This window comes from Rhinichthys klamathensis, unplaced genomic scaffold (genome assembly GCF_029890125.1).
Source record: "Rhinichthys klamathensis goyatoka isolate OS25496 unplaced genomic scaffold, OSU_Roscu_1.1 h1tg000654l_1, whole genome shotgun sequence".
Classification (NCBI taxonomy): domain Eukaryota; kingdom Metazoa; phylum Chordata; class Actinopteri; order Cypriniformes; family Leuciscidae; genus Rhinichthys; species Rhinichthys klamathensis.
Window position 1 is genome coordinate 479,904 of NW_026607098.1, and position 21,226 is coordinate 501,129.

General features: G+C 38.3%; 1 protein-coding gene across 2 annotated transcripts in view; it reads right to left on the reverse strand.

Moving 5' to 3' along the window:
- Window positions 1-1,689: 1,689 nt before the first annotated feature.
- The window catches only part of sema5bb (sema domain, seven thrombospondin repeats (type 1 and type 1-like), transmembrane domain (TM) and short cytoplasmic domain, (semaphorin) 5Bb), a 73,029-nt gene continuing 53,492 nt past the window's right edge, over window positions 1,690-21,226 (reverse strand). The window contains exons 9-22 of one of the 2 annotated variants that reach the window (XM_056241556.1): window positions 20,573-20,708; window positions 19,084-19,291; window positions 18,329-18,536; window positions 15,892-16,009; window positions 10,123-10,307; window positions 6,788-6,931; window positions 6,399-6,546; window positions 6,077-6,305; window positions 4,819-5,037; window positions 4,220-4,390; window positions 3,305-3,442; window positions 3,186-3,224; window positions 2,889-3,097; window positions 1,690-2,222 (exon numbers count right to left, since the gene is read on the reverse strand). In XM_056241556.1, coding sequence (XP_056097531.1) covers window positions 2,061-2,222; window positions 2,889-3,097; window positions 3,186-3,224; window positions 3,305-3,442; window positions 4,220-4,390; window positions 4,819-5,037; window positions 6,077-6,305; window positions 6,399-6,546; window positions 6,788-6,931; window positions 10,123-10,307; window positions 15,892-16,009; window positions 18,329-18,536; window positions 19,084-19,291; window positions 20,573-20,708 — 2,314 coding nt within the window. In that variant the 3' untranslated portion in view covers window positions 1,690-2,060. Of the gene's footprint in view, window positions 2,223-2,888; window positions 3,098-3,185; window positions 3,225-3,304; window positions 3,443-4,219; window positions 4,391-4,818; window positions 5,038-6,076; window positions 6,547-6,787; window positions 6,932-10,122; window positions 10,308-15,891; window positions 16,010-18,328; window positions 18,537-19,083; window positions 19,292-20,572; window positions 20,709-21,226 lie in introns of both variants that reach the window. The other variant, XM_056241555.1, reaches the window with a different exon arrangement.

The window sequence follows — 21,226 nt, forward strand, 5'->3', positions numbered from 1 at the left end:
AGAGAATGCAGCATCCATGCAACATCAGCGAAAGAAAGAAAGCGTATCAGCGAGTGTCCAGCTCTACATTAAAGTTCATCTGGGCTCATAGTAAAGAATTAACAAAATATTTAATAAAACTTATATTTTCAATTAAACGCACTCACTGCTGGAAAGAAGGAAAAAAGCTGTCATACACAAGTTACTTCTTTCATTGTCTTATGTTCGCTGTGGAGTTATAGCAGGGGAAAAATACCCGATTCCATCAACAACAAAAAATCATCATTTGTGTATAAATATATAATGCCAGCTACAAATATACATACTTATAAATGTACATCCCTTTAGATTCAATAACACTATTTCATACTGCCATGCTCCAGAAAAAAATTTGATTTTAAAAGAATAATTAACCAATTAAACACTCTGTCATTATTTACCCATCCTCATGTTGTTTAAAAACTTGCTTTCTTCCGTGGAACAGAAAAAAAGATTAGCAGAATGTGTGAGCCACTCTTTTATGCAATCTTGATGGTCCACGTTCAAATACATATGCATGAAGTTTGAGAGCTTTTAGCAAATACTTTTCAGTCAGTAAACGTAAATCTATTGTATGGATCCAGAAGACTTGGAATAGTGTATAAGTCATATGGACTCCTTTAATGACACATTTGAGGGCTTGACTGGCCACTGATCACTTCACTGTATGGAAAAGAGCCACTTCCACTTAAGACAAAGACACTGCTGACAGAACCATTGTTTTTTCATGCACTGGTCAACTGAGATTTTTCTTCAGATTTAGCTCCAAAATACACATTTAAGTGTTTGTGTAATTACATTTATTTGCATATGTAGATTTCAATTATAATAAATACCTGTTTTCTCAAAGCAAACTTTCCTGTTTTATCAATATCTATATTCTGAAGGTTTTTACAGAAGGGTTTGTTCAATATATCATTAACCTGTTTTATATAACAGTTAATTCCTAAAAATATGGGGATTTTTTCTGTTTACAGTATTTTCTGATTTATATTATCTAATTAATTCTTTTACCCTATTCACCACGTGATTTCCAGGAACATTTTCCTGGATCAACATTCCAATCAACCAATCAGATTTGAGGGATAGATTTACAGTTAATATCAAGTTTAGGCTCACAACAAGATGCTCCATACTATTCATCATTTCCCACTGATTTTAGGGATAAGTTTAGGACTATGTTTATATCCCGCCGACCTCACCGGTAGTGTCTTGCCTTGGGAAAAAGCCATGAATGTTTGGAGTGACATGAGGGTGAGTAAATGATGGCAGAACTGTCATCATCTGGATGAACTTTCCCTTTAAAAAGTGGCAGACAGACATATTGATACTGGTGAACACATGTGTAAGAGTGTGTGGACGGCCATATATCCATGAGCTCTAGTCTTTTATTGGACGGCGAAGATAACAGTCTGTACACAGCTCCTCGCCCGGCGTGACGTTAACCAGTCGCATCACCGGTAATCCTGAGTCCATGTATCTCACATCCACCGTTTGAGTTCTGGAGCCGAAAGGACATAAACCAGGGAAAAATAAGAGAAACAGATGTTCAGGCTTATTGTGGGACGTCACAGCTGCCTGGAACCATTCGACTCAAAACGAGTTCTGCGTTGCATTTTTTTCTATTGTGAAAAACAACACAAAAGCTGAAGACGCCGGCACACGAAGCAGTGCGTCACCATTCGGTTTTGAGCTTCACGTGAAGAGCGAAGATGCCAGAAATCCTCTCGCTCCTCTGCGTTTTAGGAAGTGAGCATGCTTTGTGAGTGTCAGTCTGTAGTTATTACAACGCATGTGATCAACTGAACCCGTGACTTCCAGATTGAGATGACATTTAGGAAAGGAAATGCTACAAGAAAACTACATGGGCCCGTCTTATCCGAACAACAATCCGTTGCGTGTTCCTGCATCTTTTGAGATGCAGGTTATGCGCTCGACCTTCCTGTGGATCCATGCATTTTCCAATGCATCTGCATGGACGGATAAGGGTGTGTAACCGTGGTCACACACCCCTAAGAAAGCATGATGTGTGTCTTTGTGCATCAGCTGTGCATGTAGCTGCAAGGTGGGTCCATGGAAGGAAAGTCATACTTGCCCAGAGGAGACGGGTAATACGTGGTGGCGTAGACGTTGGTCTGTGGCAAGGCTGATGGGAAGAAGTTGCAGCTTTCATCAGGTGGAAGCAGGTTGTTCTTATTCAGAGTCTGCGGGGAACAGAGGGAAAACACAAAAAGTGAGCTCAGGGATGTTGGACAAGTCTCTTCAATATTTCAAAGGCCACGGCGTGTTTTGCATCATGCTGCAGCGGTCCTCTGATGTCAACGCTCCGAGGGAAGAGACGGAACCGGAAAATGAAGAATGATAGATGAGACGGATTTATAGAACGAGAGCCGTTTCCTCCGAGACAGATTAGGGAGAGTCGTGGATCTCAACTGCTTCAGATACTGATTTTACAGCAAATATATCATGTGCACACAACACAAGACCAGTAAATAAAACAAAAAGTAAATATAATAATAATAATATAATGTACCGGTATATAAAAATATTACAATTTAAAAGTAAAACTAATATAATTGGGGTTTTTTTCACTTAAACTTTTATTATTAAAATGATTAAATAAATAAATAATTCATTAATATAATGTATATATATATATAAACTTCACAGACCAATATGCACAATTAAAAAGTTTGCTTCCTTGAATTATAGGACTTCCCTTTAATGGTTTAAGCCTATTTATTTCTCTATATTAACAATGCATGATTATATTATTAAAGCATTTTATTATTTGCGCTGATCAGTGTTATGAACCACAAGTCAAGGACCACTGCACAAGAGATACAGACCCCTGTGGGATGATGGGATACCTTGAACTCCATGGGTGTGTATAAGTCGTTCTTGGGCGCGCAGCTGTTCTCTTTATAGTGTAAGTGGTTGGGAGTGCTGGGATGAATAACTGCGGATTCTTGAGGAGGTTTGCGGAGTCTCTGACAGTACACGTACACCAGGACGGACAGCAGAACAGCTCCCACAAAACAACATGCGCCGGTCAGCACCAAGTGGAACAGAGAAAACCCTGCAGGAGACGAAAACAAACGTTTACCTACGGTCGATAGCCACATGAAAACCTCAATGCTGTTTGATTTTTCTTAAGTTGCATTTACCTCCACAGTTTGAGTTCCTCCTCTGTCCCTTTGACAGCACTAGAATTAAGAAAACGATGTGAAACTCTCCTGTCTGAGACGCCAGGCAGGATTTAAGGAGAAGAGGGAAAGGAACTAACCTGCGCTCTCATTGGGCCGACACGTTCTCTGATCTGTAGAGTTTCCTTGGCAAGAGGAGTTAATTTCACATATCCGACCGCGGAGCTGCTGCCCCTCCTCATTACACTCCGCCCACTCTGACCACGCCCCCCACCCACCTGACACACGTGAGAAACAACAGAACACAAATGTGTTTTCATTAGTTATCATGAATGCAGTCATAAAGAGTATTTAACTCTTTCCCTGCCAATTTTCCGGCAATCCATGTTTATTATGTTTCGCATCTATGTTTTTGATCATCGTTCGGAACTCGATCCGGAAGTAGTCTTTAACAATAACACAATTTTCTAAGCTCTTTGTTCAAATGCTTTTTTTATTAAACGCCAACATTTTCTTTTTTCTATATATTTATTTCTTAAAAGTACTAAAATAATCATTAATAAAGCTGTAAAAAGTTAAAATTTAAATATGAAAATTAAGTTTTCAATGTTGTTAATATGTATATGTGGTGTTTTTAATATGCTTTAAGACAAATCATGTGTAAGTTCATAAGTCGACAGCATTGCTGAGTATTTCCTCCTTAAAACTGCAGTGAACCAAAGACAGTCTCAAAAACACGGTTTGAAATCGCTGGTGTTTCTGACGTCACAAACGACCTTGTAACCAATCAGATCAACGAGTGATCGTCAACCAGTGGATCTCTGAGCTGAGTGAGTGAGTGGAGGCGGGGCTCATTTGCATATTCATAGAACCGCGTGTACTAAATGAGGCAAGGGTGTAGAGTTACATTCAAGCTATTTTAAGGCATGAATTTCAAGGAAAAAACATTTAAATATGTCATTTTGGTGATCAAAGATGAGTTTTAACAATTATTGACTACAGGGGGACTTTAAGAGAAATCGTGTTGAGAAAACACGAAGTTGTTGTTTTCTCACCTTCACACTCGTGTGTGTTACAGAGAGCTTCCTCCGTGTGCAGACCGATGCAGATATCTCCAGAATGAGCAGGCGTGGGGTTAGAGCAGGTACGAGAGCGCTGGTAGTGACCGCCGTCACAGGAAGAAGAGCACTGGGACCAGGAAGACCAGCATGACCACGCCCCCTTCACTGGAAAACAACACCCGTCATCACAACACTCCTTGCAGCAAGACTTTTAAAGTCAGCTCTCTGGAATACTTGATTCTGATTGGTCAGCTGGATGTACATTATCCCTTACTTAAATCCCTTATTTACACTGTTAAAGAGTTGGATTCATATGCTAAACATGCGCAAAGTTTAAAAAAAAATTGTTGGAATATTAGAAAATTTGAAAAATATTTCTGTGCCAAATACACTCTTTCAAAGTTCGGCTGTTTTTGGGGAGAATCAGTACAGCATATCTGTCTTTTACAAATCTGATAAAACTAAAGACTCTTCGGAGATATGAAGGATGCAATACTACTCTATAGGTACCCAAGATTAACATGAGAAACTGTGTGTGTTATGTACCCTTTAATAACAGGACATGACTGTCATATGTCAGAGGAAACTCTGACCTGGGCATGGCTGAGAGTTGCAGTCCTGATACTCGACGGGCGCCCCGCTGCAGGCGAACGGTGTGCTCTTCCCATCAGGAGTGGCGCAGGAGCGCTTGCGTGTGCGAAAGCCTTTGGAACACTCTTTGGAACATGCAGACCACGTTTCCCATGATGACCAGGCGGCTCCTTGCACTCGTGTGACGGGTCGACCCATTCTCAACAAGTCCTCAACTAGACCTACAAACATAAAAGTGTACGTATAGGAGGGCTGCACAACCAATCAAAATCACTTTGGGTCGCTTTAACGTGCATTTGGGAACGCAACATGCACCAGCCATCTTCCCAAACTTGTGATGAGAAGTCCTTATAGACCGGCGGAAGAGTTTCCCGTCAAATAAAAGTTTAATGGTTTCATGTTTGAAAATGAAGAAATTAAGACAGCCATAAATATTAGTATTGCAATTTTACAGTTGTACTGTAAAAAAAAAAAAATTACGAAAAAAAAATCAATTTACTAATTTGATTTATTATCACTATTATATTATTTTTCTTAAATACTCTATTTTTATAGTGAAATATTTTTGTATTTTATAATTATAGTATTATAATAGTATTATTTTTTATTTGGTTTAATTTTTTATTAATTCATTTTAGTTAATTAATTATAATTATTATTTTATAGTCATATTAATATATAACTACGGAAGCGTATTGCATTCACTTGAGGAAAAAAAATCAAAAACATTTTTTCATGAAAAAATATCTCGTAATTCTGAGATAATTAACTCGTTAATTCAGAAAAACAGAGCAAAAAAAAATTTTACATGAAAAATTATCTTGTAATTCTGAGATAATTAACTTGTTAATTCAGAAAAACAGAGTAGATTTTTTTTCCTCAAGTGAATGCAATACGCTTCCGTATATAACCACAACAATTTGTGACAAATTATGTAACCCTACAAACAAGCAAACATGGATTTTTTTAAATCACATTTTAAATCAGAATTTTAATAGATTTTCCTCCCAAATCGTGTATGTGTGTTTGTTTGTGTGTGTGTGTGTGTGTGTGTGTGTGTGTGTGTGTGTGTGTGTGTGTGTGTGTGTGTGTGTGTGTGTGTGTGTGTGTGTGTGTGTGCGTGTGTGTGTAGGTGTGAGTGTGTGTGTCTGTGTGTGTGTTTGTGTGTGTGTGTGTGTGTGTGTGTGTGTGTGTCTGTGTGTGTGTGAGTGTGTGTGTGTGCGTGTGTGAGTGTGTGTGTGCGTGCGTGCGTGCGTGTACCGTCAGTCTCACAGACAGCAGCTCCGTCAGTGGTGGGACAGAGGCGAGTCTCTATCTTGCGTTTGCCGAGCTGCAGGTCGTGAGGGTCAGCGAGGAGAGCCCTACAGGTGTACCTGACCCTCTGTTCCTGTCTCGCACCCATCTGAGTCACGTTAACAGCGTACCAGGGGGTCCACGGCGTGGTGCGCCTCACCTCGGCACACGCGTCCAAATTACACGCTTTATACTCCTGGATGCAGTAACACACACATGATAGATTCTGATGTGATTTTTTGTTTATAACAGGGTTTTTGTTGATTTTATGACTAGTTGAAGACCCTACCAGAGGGCAACCAGGACACGAGTTGCCATTCTCGCAGGTTCGAACACGGGATTGGACTCCACCACCACAGGCAACGCTACATTTGGACCAAGCGCTCCAGGAGACCCAGGACACCGGAACAGGACATGGATTCTTTTCGTTACACAATCTGAATCACACAAACATGAACGATTCATCTTCCAGTCACCTCAAACAAACACGTATACACTTATGGAGTTGGTTCTTTTATAGTTAAGGCTGGAATACACTAAAAAATTACTTTCAAGGGGCCGTTCACACAGACTGCATTTTTGCATTAACACTCGAGTTTGTTTTTTGTGGCAAATTAAATCATATCAAATCAAAAGCATACAGAACAGCCTTATTGTCCATCTCTCTTCTGGCCTCACCTCTCCTCTCGCGCCTGACCTACGCATACGCGTCCTCCGTGTCGGGGTGCTGGGTTGTTGCAGGAACGCTGACGGACCTCAAATCCAATGCCACAACTGGTGCTGCACTCGGCCCAGGACGACCAGGGGGTCCAGCCTCCATTCCTGAACACACAGAAGCAGGAGTTAGGAGTTACTTAATAAAACACTTCTTTAAAAAACATTACAAATCTTACAGACCCCAACCTTTTTAACGGTAGTGTATATAGAAGATGTCTATATGTAAATGACCTCGATTATGATTGGCCAACCTCTGTGTACAATCACCTTTCATTATATCGTTCATCACAGCAGCTGATAAATGCTGTATAGGAGTTGAAAATGTGAGCAGGGTTGTGATGTCATAACGGTGGTGATATTTGATCAAACTGCTTTTGTAGCAGTTTCAACTCGATTTTTGTGAAGAAATCATAAGCGATGCTAGCATGCCTTCTTATGTGGAACACAAATTATTTTTGTCCATACTTTCCAGGGTTATTTTAGTATTATTGATATACCACTACAGTATTTATTAATATTTTACTTTCATTTTAAGTTTAAGCTTTAGTAATTATGGTATAGTATGGTAGCTTTTCATCTAATATTCATGTGACATTCAATGTTTTTGTCCATACAATGAAAGTAAATGGGGTCCAAGACTTTCATCATCCTGTGTGAAAGGAAGTAATACGGGTTTTAAACGATATGAAGGGTAGGGTTGGGACACGATCTTTGGACTGTTGCAAAGTTTGAAAAATTAAGAGTATTCATTTCAAAAGAGTAAGAAAACCCCAGTTTCGATCCCATAAGAAGCCTATGGAGGAGTGATCCAACTCTCAGATTTAATCAAAAATATCTTAATTTGTGTTCCGAAGATGAACGAAAGTCTTACGGGGTTGGAACAACATGAGGGCGAGTAATTACTGACAGCGTTTTCATTTTGGGGTGAACTAACCCTTTAACAGTAGCATTCTGAAAAAGATGTATTATCAGCTCATTACTCAAACTGTTGATCATTTATCATATTTCTGCTACAGCTGAAAGATCCTGCCACAGCTGCTGTTCTTTTGTTATGCTGAAACATTGCGTCCTGTTAGTTTCTTGCACCCAGACCTGGTGATGTGTGTGTTTAAACAAGCTCTCTAGGTGAAGAAATAATTGGAACATTGATTCGGTGACTGCAGGATAATGGGACACGCAAAGAAGGAGCAGCTCCGCCAGAACTGTGGCGTCAGCATCTTGTAGTTAATGAATACATCCACACGTTACACGCAGCTCGTCTGTATCAGTGTTCGGGATTGATGGACTCCAGGTCTCAGTCTCCGCAGCTGTTAGCGTTGGGTGGTTCCTTTCTCTCACGGAAGAGCTGAATCAGAGGGAATAAAAGCTTCTGACACTTTAATTGTCTGTGATTGAAGACTTCAGGCTGATCGCTCTGGCTCTCATACATCACTCTGACCACACTGTTTACACCTGCCACTTTCCAGATTTTAAAAGGCTAGTTCATCCAAAAAAAAAAAAAAAGTTAATCTGCCATCATGTACATTACTGACTCATACGCTTACCAACCCCTATGACTTTCTTTTCTGTGGAACGACAGTGAATAAGGGGTGCTATCAAACTTGAAAAATCACATAGATGCATCACTATATCGATATGACTCAGAGTTGGGGAGGAGCCAAGTACAAGTTGCTTGACAGTGGCTCAGTTGCTTTTAAAACTGAGCTACTGTTTTTGTTTGTTTGTTTGTTTTGTTATTTTTGGTGGTATTTTTTGCTGCTTGAATAAGTACATAATTGAGGGTAGATAAATAAATACTTGTCAGTGGTCACTATGATGTGTATGTGTGTATGTGTATGTATGTATATGTGTTTGTATGTGTATATATATATATATGTGTGTGTGTGTGTGTATATATATGTAGAGATGTATAGAACAACATAATAATAATAATAATAATAATATAAAAATTGTAAAATGAATGACCGTAAGAATTAAGGGGGTAGGAGTATATAAGTTTTACTTCTTCCTACTCCTTTTCGCACATGTAATAGAAGTATGTTAACAGGAAAGAAGTGTACTTTGTTTGCTGCTCATTTGTTGTTGTTTTTTCTCCTATGTTTTAAACATTGTTTTATATTTATATATATTTTCTTTTCCATGTTCGAAATAAAGATTTCAAATTCAAAACAGTATAGCTTTTCCATTAGCTAACTACTTTTTCCAGCAAGTAGTGTTGTAGCGTAACTTTTTCGCTTTGACGAACAGTTTACAAGATAAAATAATCGGCTACTCTTTGAAATCACAATTGTATTGCATTATGTTGTTTTAAACCACAAATCTTTTACCTTGAACCTGCTTCATTAACAATTATTCAGTTATTTGCTATATACAAAGTGGTTGTAAATAAAATAGTTTAGCTACTTTTTGATAGTAACTTGTAGTGTTGCAAACTACTTTTTCAGAAGGGTAGCTTGACTGTATCATAACTACTTTAACTAATGTGTAACTTGTCAAACTATAGTTTCAGAGTAGCTTCCCCAACACTTATATGACTTGTGTGCTATATTTCAAGTCTTCTACGTGTTTTGTGCAAAGAACAGCTTCCATATACTGTATAATACCATTCAAAAGATTTTTGTTGTTGTTTTTTAATAAATCATTAATTTTGTTCAGCAAGGATGCATTAAATTGATCAAAAGTGACAGTAAAAACATTTATTATGTAACAAAATATTTCTATTTAAAAAAAAAATGCTGTTTCTATTCACAAAAATATTTATGTTTTCAACATTTATAATAATCAGAAATGTTTATTGAGCAGCAAATCAACATATTAGAGTGATATCTGAAGGATCATGTGACACTGACGACTGGAGTAATGATGATGAAAATTCAGCTTTGATCACAAGAATGAATTACATGTTAAAATATATTGCAATAGAAAACAGTTATTTTAAATTGTAATACAATTTCATAATATCACTGTTGTTTTTAATGTAGTTTTGATCAAATAAATGCAACCTTGGTGAGCATGACTTTCAAACCATGAAAAACATGACCCCAAACTTTTGAATGATACTGTATGTGTTGTGTTCGCATTTGTGCAAATACTGCTAGTCGAGATATGTCATGCCAGGTTTGTTGTCAGTGATGCTAAATATCATGTTTCTCATATGCCTAGTAACCAATCGCAACATGACAAGTTTGAATATGCAGAGTGCTTTTATAGTGCTTTGTCATTTTTTGGCTTCAACAAGTGTGGTCGGTATCGTGGTCATTGTAAGGAAAAGATATGGGTGAGTACAGTAAGTGTACCTGGAGCAGTTGGCCACCTCTATGTTGGCCCCGACACACTTCATCCCTCCACACTGGGGTCGAGGGTTATCACAGGACCTAGTGCGACACTGACACGTGCTGGTGCCTTCCCCTCCGTCATCATGGTTACAAGCCTGCCATGGGGACCAGTGGCCAAATCCACCATCTTGGGTAAGTTTCCGCTCCTGTGAAGGTAAACGCAAACCATAGCTTCCCTAGTTGATTAATCACAGTACATTAGGACAACTGTTTTGTATTACACGTTTTCTGAAATGTTATGTTTAAAACGTAAACAAGTCTGCAATTGTATCTGTTCCATGTTATTCCTGATCAGAAGCTTCCATTAATATTTAGTTTAGTTCAATGGTGTTAGTGTTGATTTACACCATGTTTAGGCTTTGTAACCATTTTGCATATGCTTATTTTTACAGTAACATCAATGATCACGCCTGGCGGGACAACAAAAGCGACTCTAGGAATGATTTCTGTAAAAGTTTGGGGAAACACTCCCTAACTGTCAAAGTCATTAAAGTCGTTACTATGGAAACAGTGGGTATTGCCTATTAGCATGGTAGAAAGTACTTTCAGTGCATAGATAGTACAAGTGTACAACTTGGGGCGAACCCAAAGCTTCCAGTGTGGTAGAAAATTAGGTTTGTTTATTATTGCTCCTCTGAGGACACCAACCATCAGAGATAATAGGAAATGTGTGATGTCTAATTATGAACCTAATGAAGTGTCGAGAGGGAACAGGAGTGACATTGGCCAGCCGTCGTGCAGAACACCAGCGTGTAATTGACACTGTCAGAGTCTGGATCAGCTGGGTTAACCTTCAGGCTCTTCAGCACAAACTTGATTCTTCGTGACCAGCGCAAAAATTCATAAGAGATTGTTGGTGTACTCAAAGAACATTGTTATGAATCTGGTCTTCAGAATCTCTGAGCTGGAAATGTAATCTTTGTAGAATAGAACAGAATAGAATAGAATAGAATAGAATAGAATAGAACAGATCATATTAGATTAGATTAGATTAGAATAGAAGTGAAACATAATAGAATAGAATAGAATGGAATAGAACAGAACAGAAATGAATAAGAGTGTGGAATAGAACAGAATAGAGAATAGAACAGTACAGAATAGAATAGATCATATTAGATTAGAATTGAACTGAAACATGATAGAATAGAATAAAATGGTATAGAACAAAACAGAAAATAATAAGAGTATAGAATAGAACAGAATATAGAATAGAATAGAACCGTATAGAATAGATCCTGTTAGAACAGAATAGAACCGAAACATAATAGAACAGAATAGAACAAAACAGAAAATAATAAGAGTATAGAATAGAACAGAATATAGAATAGAATAGAACAGTATAGAATAGATCCTGTTAGAACAGAATAGAACCGAAACATAATAGAACGGAACAGAACAAAACAGAAAATAATAAAAGAGTATAAAATAGAACAGAATTTAGAATAGAATAGAACAGAATAGATCCTATTAGAACAGAATAGAACCGAAACATAATAGAACGAAATAGAACAAAACAGAAAATAATATAGTATAAAATAGAACAGAATACAGAATAGAATAGTATAGAACAGACCAGAATAGAACATAATACAGCAGAACAGAAAAAAAATCAAACAAAATATAACATAATTGAATATAATATAATAGAACAGAACCGAAAATAAGATTATAGAATAGAACAGAATGCAGAATAGAACAGGACAGAATAGAATAGATCACAATAGAACCAAAATAGAATAGAATAGAACAGAGTAGTATAGAACAGAATGGAATAGAACAAAACTATATGAAATATAAAAGAGTATAAAATAGAACAGAATACAGAATAGAATAGTATAGAACAAACCAGAATATAACATAATACACCAGAACAGAAAAAAATAGAACATAATTGAATATAATATAATAGAACAGAACAGATATTAAGAGTATAGAATAGAACAGAATACAGAAAAGAACCGGACAGAATAGAATAGATCATATTAGAACAGAAAAGAACCGAAACATAATACAACAGAATAGAATAGAACAGAACAGAATAGAACAAAACAGAAAATAATAAGAGTATAGAATAGAACAGAATATAGAATAGAATAGAACAGTATAGAATAGATCCTGTTAGAACAGAATAGAACCGAAACATAATAGAACGGAACAGAACAAAACAGAAAATAATAAAAGAGTATAAAATAGAACAGAATACAGATTAGAATAGTATAAAGTTTATCAAGCGACGAGAATATTTTTGTGTGCAAAAAAACCCCAAAATAACGACTTTATTCAACTATTGATTTTCTTCTGTGTAAGCCTCTGAGTGAGTTGACGAGAGCCGCGACACATGCGCGAGAACTGAGAAGATGACGCAGAACCGTGAGAAACCAACGAGAAAATGTAAAAGTGCCTTACCAATACCGTAAATCGAATGTCTTACCTTTCACACTTTCCCATCAAATGATCGTGAGCGTCATCTTCTCAGTTCTCGCGCATGCGTCGCGGCTCTCGTGAACTCACGTCGCCACTATTGTCACTTGGACTATTTTAACGATGTCTTTACTAACTTTCTGGACTGGCAGAATGAAATTACATAGAAGCCTATGAAGGAGTGAGACAGCTCCCAGATTTAATCACAAATATCGGTAACACTTTACTTGAAGGGGTGTGCATAAGACTGACATGACACCTTCATAACCATGACATGACATATGTCATGAATATGAAGTAGGGTTTATGCATGTTTATGACAACTCATTAAGTGTCTTTCGCTCAATAATGACATTTTGAATGCAAATATGACATTGTTTAAGATGTCTTTGTTATGACAACTTGACATAAACCATAACATCATAACCTGTCAGTGTCTTTGTCATGACAACTTGACATTAAATTAAACTGTCATGTGGTTGGTTTTGACATTGGCTGTCATGAGGCATTATAACTGTGTCATGAATATTTTTCGTGATCTCAACTACAGTGGTACAAATTGAATTTGTCATTAAACAGTTATAATGGCTTCATGACAGCCAATGTCAAAACCAACCACCTGTCAGTTTAATGTAATGTTAACCAATAAAGCTAAGTGGTTTCTTAAGTTTGATAATTAATCTGCTAGGTCATGTTTATGACAGGTTGTGTTGTCTTAGTAATGTCAAGTTGTCATGACAAAGACACTGACAGGTTATGATGTATTTGCTTATGTCAAGGTGTCATAACAAAGACATCTCAAACAATGTCATATTTGCATTAAAAATGTCATAATTGAGTGAATGACACTTAATGACAGTTGTCATAAACATGCATACAACTTCCTTCATATTCATAACATGTGTCATGTCATGATTATGAAGGTGTCATGTTAGTCTTATGCACTCCCCTTCAAGTAAAGTGTTACCCAAATATCTTAATTTGCGTTTCCGAAGATGAACAAAAGTCTTACGGGGTTGGAACGACATTACGGCGAGTAATTTTTTGTAAGTAAGATCTGAAAAAGTTCCATGGTTCCTAGACAGATAGGAATGGGATATGATTCTAAGTTAGGATGTTTCTGTCGTACAGGCCAAGGAGACCTAATCAAACATTTGCTCCAGTGGTTCTCAAAGTGTGGGGTGCGGAGCTAAGCAGAAAAATAATAACAGAAAGCAGCCGTTGCAACGAAGTTCAAGTGTGTGAATACCGGCTGGTGCGCTAACTTTATAAAGCAGCCCCAATTCCACTGAGTCTTTCTTCTTCAGAGCGTTTAACGTTACTTCAACACCGTCTGAACAAGTCCGACGTAGAAGTTCCTCACTGTCGAAAAACATCTCTTCAGCAGACGGCGTCATAAGTGAACGCGAGAAGACGTACAAGAAGCTGAGCTTGAGAGGCGCCAAAAGAGCTAATATTTACATCTATTAAAAGTATTCTCTCTTACCGTTATATTTTTGAATGTTTCAACGGCATTACAAATTGAAACGATTGCAGGTGTTTTTCACTGCAGGCTTTTCAATTTAAAAAAATCTTTTGTTTTTATCATTTTCAGTTATTTGGTAGTCAGGTGTGAGAATGAGTTTGAGAGCCACTGACTCTCCGGCTGTGTCCGAAATCTCCCACTACTCACTATATAGTGGACTATATAGTGAGCTCGCCATTTTGTAGTGCTGTCCAAATGTATAGTGATGATTATTATACCCTATATAGTCCACTCAATGTATCCCAGAATGCATTTTGAAAAGTAGTGTACAACCGATGGTCACTAACCCAAGCCCTACATACCATCATGCATTGCGCTGATCGTAAAAGACCTATCAGCATCATCTTCATCTTTAACTTGCAATTTGACGACGTCTCGCTAGCGTAGCGAGAACAGCACGTCGTTTTCTGTGTCTAGAAATCCTGTTTCTTTTGCTAATCCACAAAATCTTCTGAATCACGAGAACAAACAAACAAAAAAGATAAATATTGAGTGGCATCTCCACAGAGTCTAAAAGCTGTTTTATTAAGAGTATTATGAGCAAGATATATGATAACGTAGATCTGTTTTTTTTCCCTAATGTCGACAGGCAAGAAAATGAAAATATATGAAATATGTGTATTAATTTTATTTATGTTTATAAGTTATAATCATGTGTGGAGTAACGCATTATAACAGACACGGCCAGAAATGACTTTTAATTTTACAATTTTGGAGAAATAAGCTCAATAGAGACCAATTTTCAGTTGGTAAACATGGTGACGTTTTTCTGTGGGCGGAGCTTAGGTGGTGGCAGAACGATCCCTCTGGCCGCTTCACTAACGTAAAGTCTGCAAGTTTTGTTAGCTTGTTTTTAACAATGACTGGAGAAAATCCGATTTTATCTTAATGTGCGAGGTCGCTCACTGTCCAGGACCACGATTGTTTTTTGCAAAAGTTAATTTTAACGGACGGAACCAGATTGGCCGACCCGTACACTCATTGATTGAGGATCTGACAGGATTAACGTTAACGCTACCTCCGGTTGAGTGGCCTGACTTCTACACCTACCCGATAGAGAAACAGAGGGCATATAAATCTTTAGATGCCTATAACTATGTGCTGAATGGTCAAGTACAAGACTTGTGTGGTACGATCCGCAGTTCTGCCTAGCCAGCGCCATGAAGACGACAATGTAAAGAGTGACATTACGGTGCAATTTTAATGAGGTGAATATTTTCTAGAAATAAAAAATTGCAGATAAAAGCATATTCATTTTTCATTGATTCTTGCACCCAACAACACAACAAGATGACATTTAATAATAATAAGAATAATTTAAGATCCTTATTTTGTAGCCGAATCTGTGCTGGTTTTGTATTTGCCGCCTCCAGTTTTCCCTTTGTTCTGCCACCAGCTAGCGCCGTGACGTAACTGTGACGTCGGCTGGAAATTGGTCTATAATGTAATGTATTTATAAAAAAAAAATCTATTTAGCCCAGAGCTGGCTCGGCACCAGCTGACAGATGATGGCGCGTTTAAATAGTGCGACAGTAATGACGTAATCAACGGCGCCGGCCGGGAGACGATCGAGTAGTGTCCGAAAGTGGTGTTTCTATTATGCTGGTGAGCTCACTATATAGTGCTCTACTCCCTACCCCCTACATAGGGGTTAGGGAGTAGTGGTTTGAGTGGAGATTTCGGACACAGCCATCATTTAATCTCGTTGCCGTCTAGAAGAAACACCTGACATATTAAAGTCAGGTGTGATTCTTCTCTTCTGTGTGATGAGAGATTGGTCTTACAGGGCACTTTGTGATGTCTTGGCTCCACTGGCTCATGTTGGAACTGTCCTCAATCGTCGTACAGCGCTTCTCTTTCCGGTCCCATCCGCAGTACGGATCCCTGGCGCCCAGACAATCCCTGCGGAAACACACACATACAAACAGTCACAAATCAATGACAGCAACTTAATAACTACCAGTGTAGAGTGTGTTGTGAGAACTTAACAAGAGAGAAAAGAGAGATTTCAATCTCTGCACAGCTTTATAATGAGGAATAAATCTCAGTGCAATTCAAGCATGAATTTCCAAAAAAAAAACAAATAAATTTCATTATACTAATTAATTATTAAAACTAATTCTGGGTGACTCTCAGATAATGAACACTGAATCAATAATGAATGTTTTGCAAATTTTGTCGAATATCTCTACACATTTATTATGTCGAGATCCAATCAGAGATTGATCAAGTGTAAATGTAATCTAAGCATCTGATCAAAACATGATATGATCTACACAGTAACTATCGAGAAAACACAAGCAGCATCAAATCCTGCTCTGGGAGATAAAGAATATCTGACCGCATCTCTGGTGATTTATTAGAGCTAATAGACTTGTGCTTTTCTCCTTGTGTCCTTTAGGTTCAATTGAGTGCAACAGTGTTATTAATTCAGAAGCACGTTTCATTATTTTAAAGATGTGTCATTCTTAGGAAGGACATTAGGTATTAAAAAAATCAAACAACGTACGTTACCAGTAAAATAGCAGCATATTTACACTACCTCACAAAAGTTTGAGGTCAGTAAGATTATTTTTCAAATAAATTGTTCTTTTGAACTTTATCACTGTTTTCAGAATTGATAATCAGAAATGTTTCTTGAGAATCAAATCAGCATATTAGAATTATTTCTGAAGGATCATGTGACACTGAAGACTGGATGATGCTGAAAATTCAGCTTTGCATCACAGGAATCAAATGCATTTTAATATTAACTAAAATAAAAACAGATCTTCTAAATTCTAATAATATCTCACAATATTACCGTTTTTAATGTATTTTTTATCTAATGAATGCAGCCTTGGTGACTTTTAAAAACATAAAAAATTCTTACCGACCATAAACTTTTGAACCGTACACTATACAGAGTCATATTTTACCCAAAAATCAAACATAAAAATACGTCTCAGAGTTCACTAACAAACTGAACATCCGATTACTTCACACCGGCATATGAAGTAATCAGAGAAAACTGCAAATCGTGCTGGAGATGCTAAAAGCCATACCGAGAATACATTTACATTCATTAAAGGTTATATAAAATTATAATGACTAAACACTTGCAGCTCAATCAGACTCCATAGATGAACATTTGTATAAAATAGAGTTATTTGTAACAACCTTGTGAGATCTGACCTTTTGCCATGTGTGTGTACGTGTGCGTGGTGAAGAATCTGTAATGGCATCAGCATGTTAAACACTGAGCGGCTTCACAAACAGTTTCATCATGTCCAGTAACAGCATCTTATATCAAATGTTTCTGTCTTGTGTAACTCTGAGTGTTGTGCAACAACATCTGCGGCAGGAATTTAGGCAGAGAGTCCAAGACGTCACAGTCCTCACATAATGACACACTTCCACCTCTTAAGTAATAACCATCACCCTCAAACCATAAGCACACACACGCCACTAAACTGACAGATCACGTGCAAAACCTCTTCTGACGTGACATGCTGGATGAAGAAAAACTGACGTAACATGGTGTATTTTAAATACAGTGACATGCTACATCAGAGCTTCAAGGCATTTAACAGATCGGAAACAATGTTTTGCTTGATATTAAAACCCAATTTAACATGTTTTAGGGTACAAATTCACAGAAAGGCCTTACAAATCCAGCTCAGAAGCCCAATTCATCCATGTGGAGTCTAGAAGGAGGCCATTACTTTATGGATCCGATATCTAATTAGATCTGTAATGTAAATGCAGTCATTTCCTGTGAGGAGTGATGCATGCATTATATATTTTTAATGATGTTCGACAATTTATAGGTGTTCTATTCATAGCGGTGACGGAGAACACGATACAGCGATTTTTTTTTTTTTTAAATGACCTAGTTCATCATTCATCTGCCTCTCGGCCCTTGGTGGAAAATTTATGAGATAATAATATCTCTGACTACCCATAAGTACTGTCATTCACTTCACCTCCTCGAGCTTCACTTCCTGTCTGACTCCAAGTGCATTAGAAGCTCGGAAGGACATTTTCTGTAATCATCCTTTGCCGTAATTCACCAGCATGTGTTCGTTTAGATGTCATGTGTGACCAGGTCAAAACGACGGCAAATGAATCTGTAGTGAAAGTAACAGCTCAATCATGTTCAAGGTTAGGATGCTCTGACATCATGAGTCTGTTGTCAAAAAGTGGGGTTGCAGTCCTAGTGTGTGTATGTGTGTAACTTACTGTTCAGTTTTGTAGCTGGAGCATCTCTCCAGAGGGATCTTCAGCACTCTGCTGGGAAGTCCCACGAAAAGCGACCTATCGTTGTGCAGAATCTGTAGGTTTAGGATTGGCTCCTGCATGTTTTCTGGAAGAATGTTCATCTCCTCCAAGTAACATCCACGCAGACTCTTATTATTGGTGGACAAGGCCTTAATGATGGTGCCGTGCTCTGATTGGTCAATTAAAGAAAACAGCTACAATTAGAAGCGCAAGTTCTTCTAAACATCCCAGCTGAAAAATCCAGTCACCAGCATAAAGTATGTTTTGCATCCAGGATCCCAGCAAGCAAATTTGCGTTTAAAAGGTGTGTAATAGCCGTCCAAGCACAGCCCAGACGTCTAAACCAAGGCAAAGTTTGGGCTGTCAGTGAAAATCAGTGAAACACTAGTCGTTTCTAGTCTATTCTTGGGATATGGTTTAAACATCTATTAAATGTAGACGTCTGGGCTGTGTTTGGACGGCTATTAGACGTCTTTTAAACGCAAAATTGCTTGCTGGGATGGGATACTGGTTCCCAGCATGAGAAGCATGAGTGCTGGTCCACCAGTTAGACCAGCACTATACCAGCTCTATCCATCATAACCCAGCCTGGACCAACATAGAAATCATGCTGATATATGCTGGATTTTCAGCAGAGATTGGAGAACACAATGGAGGACATGCTTTTGAATTCTTTGCAGGACATGCATGTCAGATTTTTTCCTTGCTTCCTTTACCTGTGCCGATGTACATGACGTGGTAAAGCGTGTCCCTCCCCTGAACAATGTCCACAGCCAGCCTGGAGTAACGGATGTTGTCCTGCATGACCAGAGGATCCGTGGAGATGGGCTGAACCACCTCACTCATGAGGAAGAGCCGCTGGGCGTCTTGAAGACTGCGCTCCGTTAGATTACTGCCTGAACCCGAATCATTCACTGTCCCACACTGAAAGAGAGAAAGAGAGAAAAAAACTAATTAGCCGCGTTTCCACTGCCGGGCCAGGGCCGAGCCGTGCTAGTGCGTGCCAGGGCCAGTCGCGTTTCCACTGTCACTTCCGGGGCTTGATCGGGGCTTACTCGGGGCCAACGGCCAGGATTTCTGGCCCGTCGAATACCTTGGGCCAAAGCGGGCCAGCTCGGGCTAGAGGAGTGGTTACGAACAGAGGCGGGGATTACGAGAGACAGGAGTGCCGAATGATTCTGTCAGCATTAAAGACTTTTAAAATAATTTAACTCACTTTCATGTTTTAATGCCTTCTGTTTGTGATCCGATGTGGATTCTGATCACTGTATAAGGTAGAAATATTTATACGCGATGCAAAAGACTATATGCGCGCTAACCATTACCATAGTAAACATAGTAAACGCTTGAAGATACGCATAGTAAAAAAACATGGTGAACGCTTGAAGAAGTCAGACCAATCATAAAGGCTATCGCAATCATGTTTTTATTTTATCTGTCAGTAGCCTACATATACTAGTAGTCTCTTTATACCGGACTATCTACTTTTTTTCGGGAGCTTCCTGTTTCTCTGACTGAAAATATATCTGTAGCTACTGGGAGTCGAGACTGTGCTAACGCTCCTCAGGTCGTATTTTTGGTGGCATATAACATTATTTGTAGAAATTATCATTGTTTCTAAATGTGATATGTCCTGTAACTACCAATAAACAGAAACAGCCTCGACTGAATAATGTAAGTGTGTCCTCTTTCTTTTGTGAAATAGACCTAACGTTAACCGTCATTTATTTCTGTGTGACTAATGTGCAATTTTGACATAAATTAATTCATTATGATCAATGTATCACTTTTTATTGTAAACCTGTGGTAAAACATCGATGCTTGGGTTTTAAATATTCAAGTAAACAACAAAAATGCCAGCAAACGGCCGCTTTTATCATGTTTGTTTTGCAATGCACGCTGTTTCCAGTGATTTCTTTCTGATTAGTTTTCTGATAAAACTTCCATTTGTTGGTGAAATGATGGGTTAGTGTGACGTTCCAGAGAGGCGTGTTGCGGGCGTGTTTTAGTGACGCGCTGTGGAGCTTCTGGCCCGACAGTGGAAACGCAGGCCAGGTGCTACTGGCCCGAGGCTATTAGCCCGGCACGGCCCGTTTAAAGCCCTGGCCTAGCACTGGCCCGACAGTGGAAACGCGGATTGAGTACTGTATTTGGTGCCAGAAGGCTTCAAGAAAAAAAAATGCTGCAGCATTTAATTTCCTTCACCTGAAAGTTCGGAATGGGATTGGGAGTGGAAAGCCAGCTGGTCCGAGGGTTCTCCTGATAACGGAAGGGTCCGTTAAAGGCCTGTGTGATGGCACTGAGGTTAAACGCACACACTGCTGACGCAGCAATGCTGTTCCTGTGAGGAGAAACGAGAGAGGGAAGTGAAGCAAATTCTACATTAAAAACCTTGAATGGAAAAACAGGACCATTCAGGGCCACCGTTTGGGGTCAGTAAGACTCTTTTTTTTAAAGAAGTCTCTCATGCTCACCAAGACTGCTTTTATGTGATCTAAAATACATTAAAACAGTAATATTGAGAAATATTATTACAATTTTAAATAAATATGTAGTATTCGAATAATTCCAAAATAATAAAAAATATTTTTTTTTTTGCTGTGATCAAAGCTGAATTTTCAGCATCATTACTCCAGTCTTCAGTGTCACATGATCCTTCAGAAATCATTCTAATATGCTGGTTTGCTTCTCAACAAACATTTCTGATTATTATCAATATTGAATAGAAAGTAAAAAAAACAGCATTTATTTGAAATAGAAATCTTTTGTAACATTAAAAATTTACACTCACCTAAAGGATTATTAGGAACACCAGACTAATACTGTGTTTGACCCCCTTTCGCCTTCAGAACTGCCTTA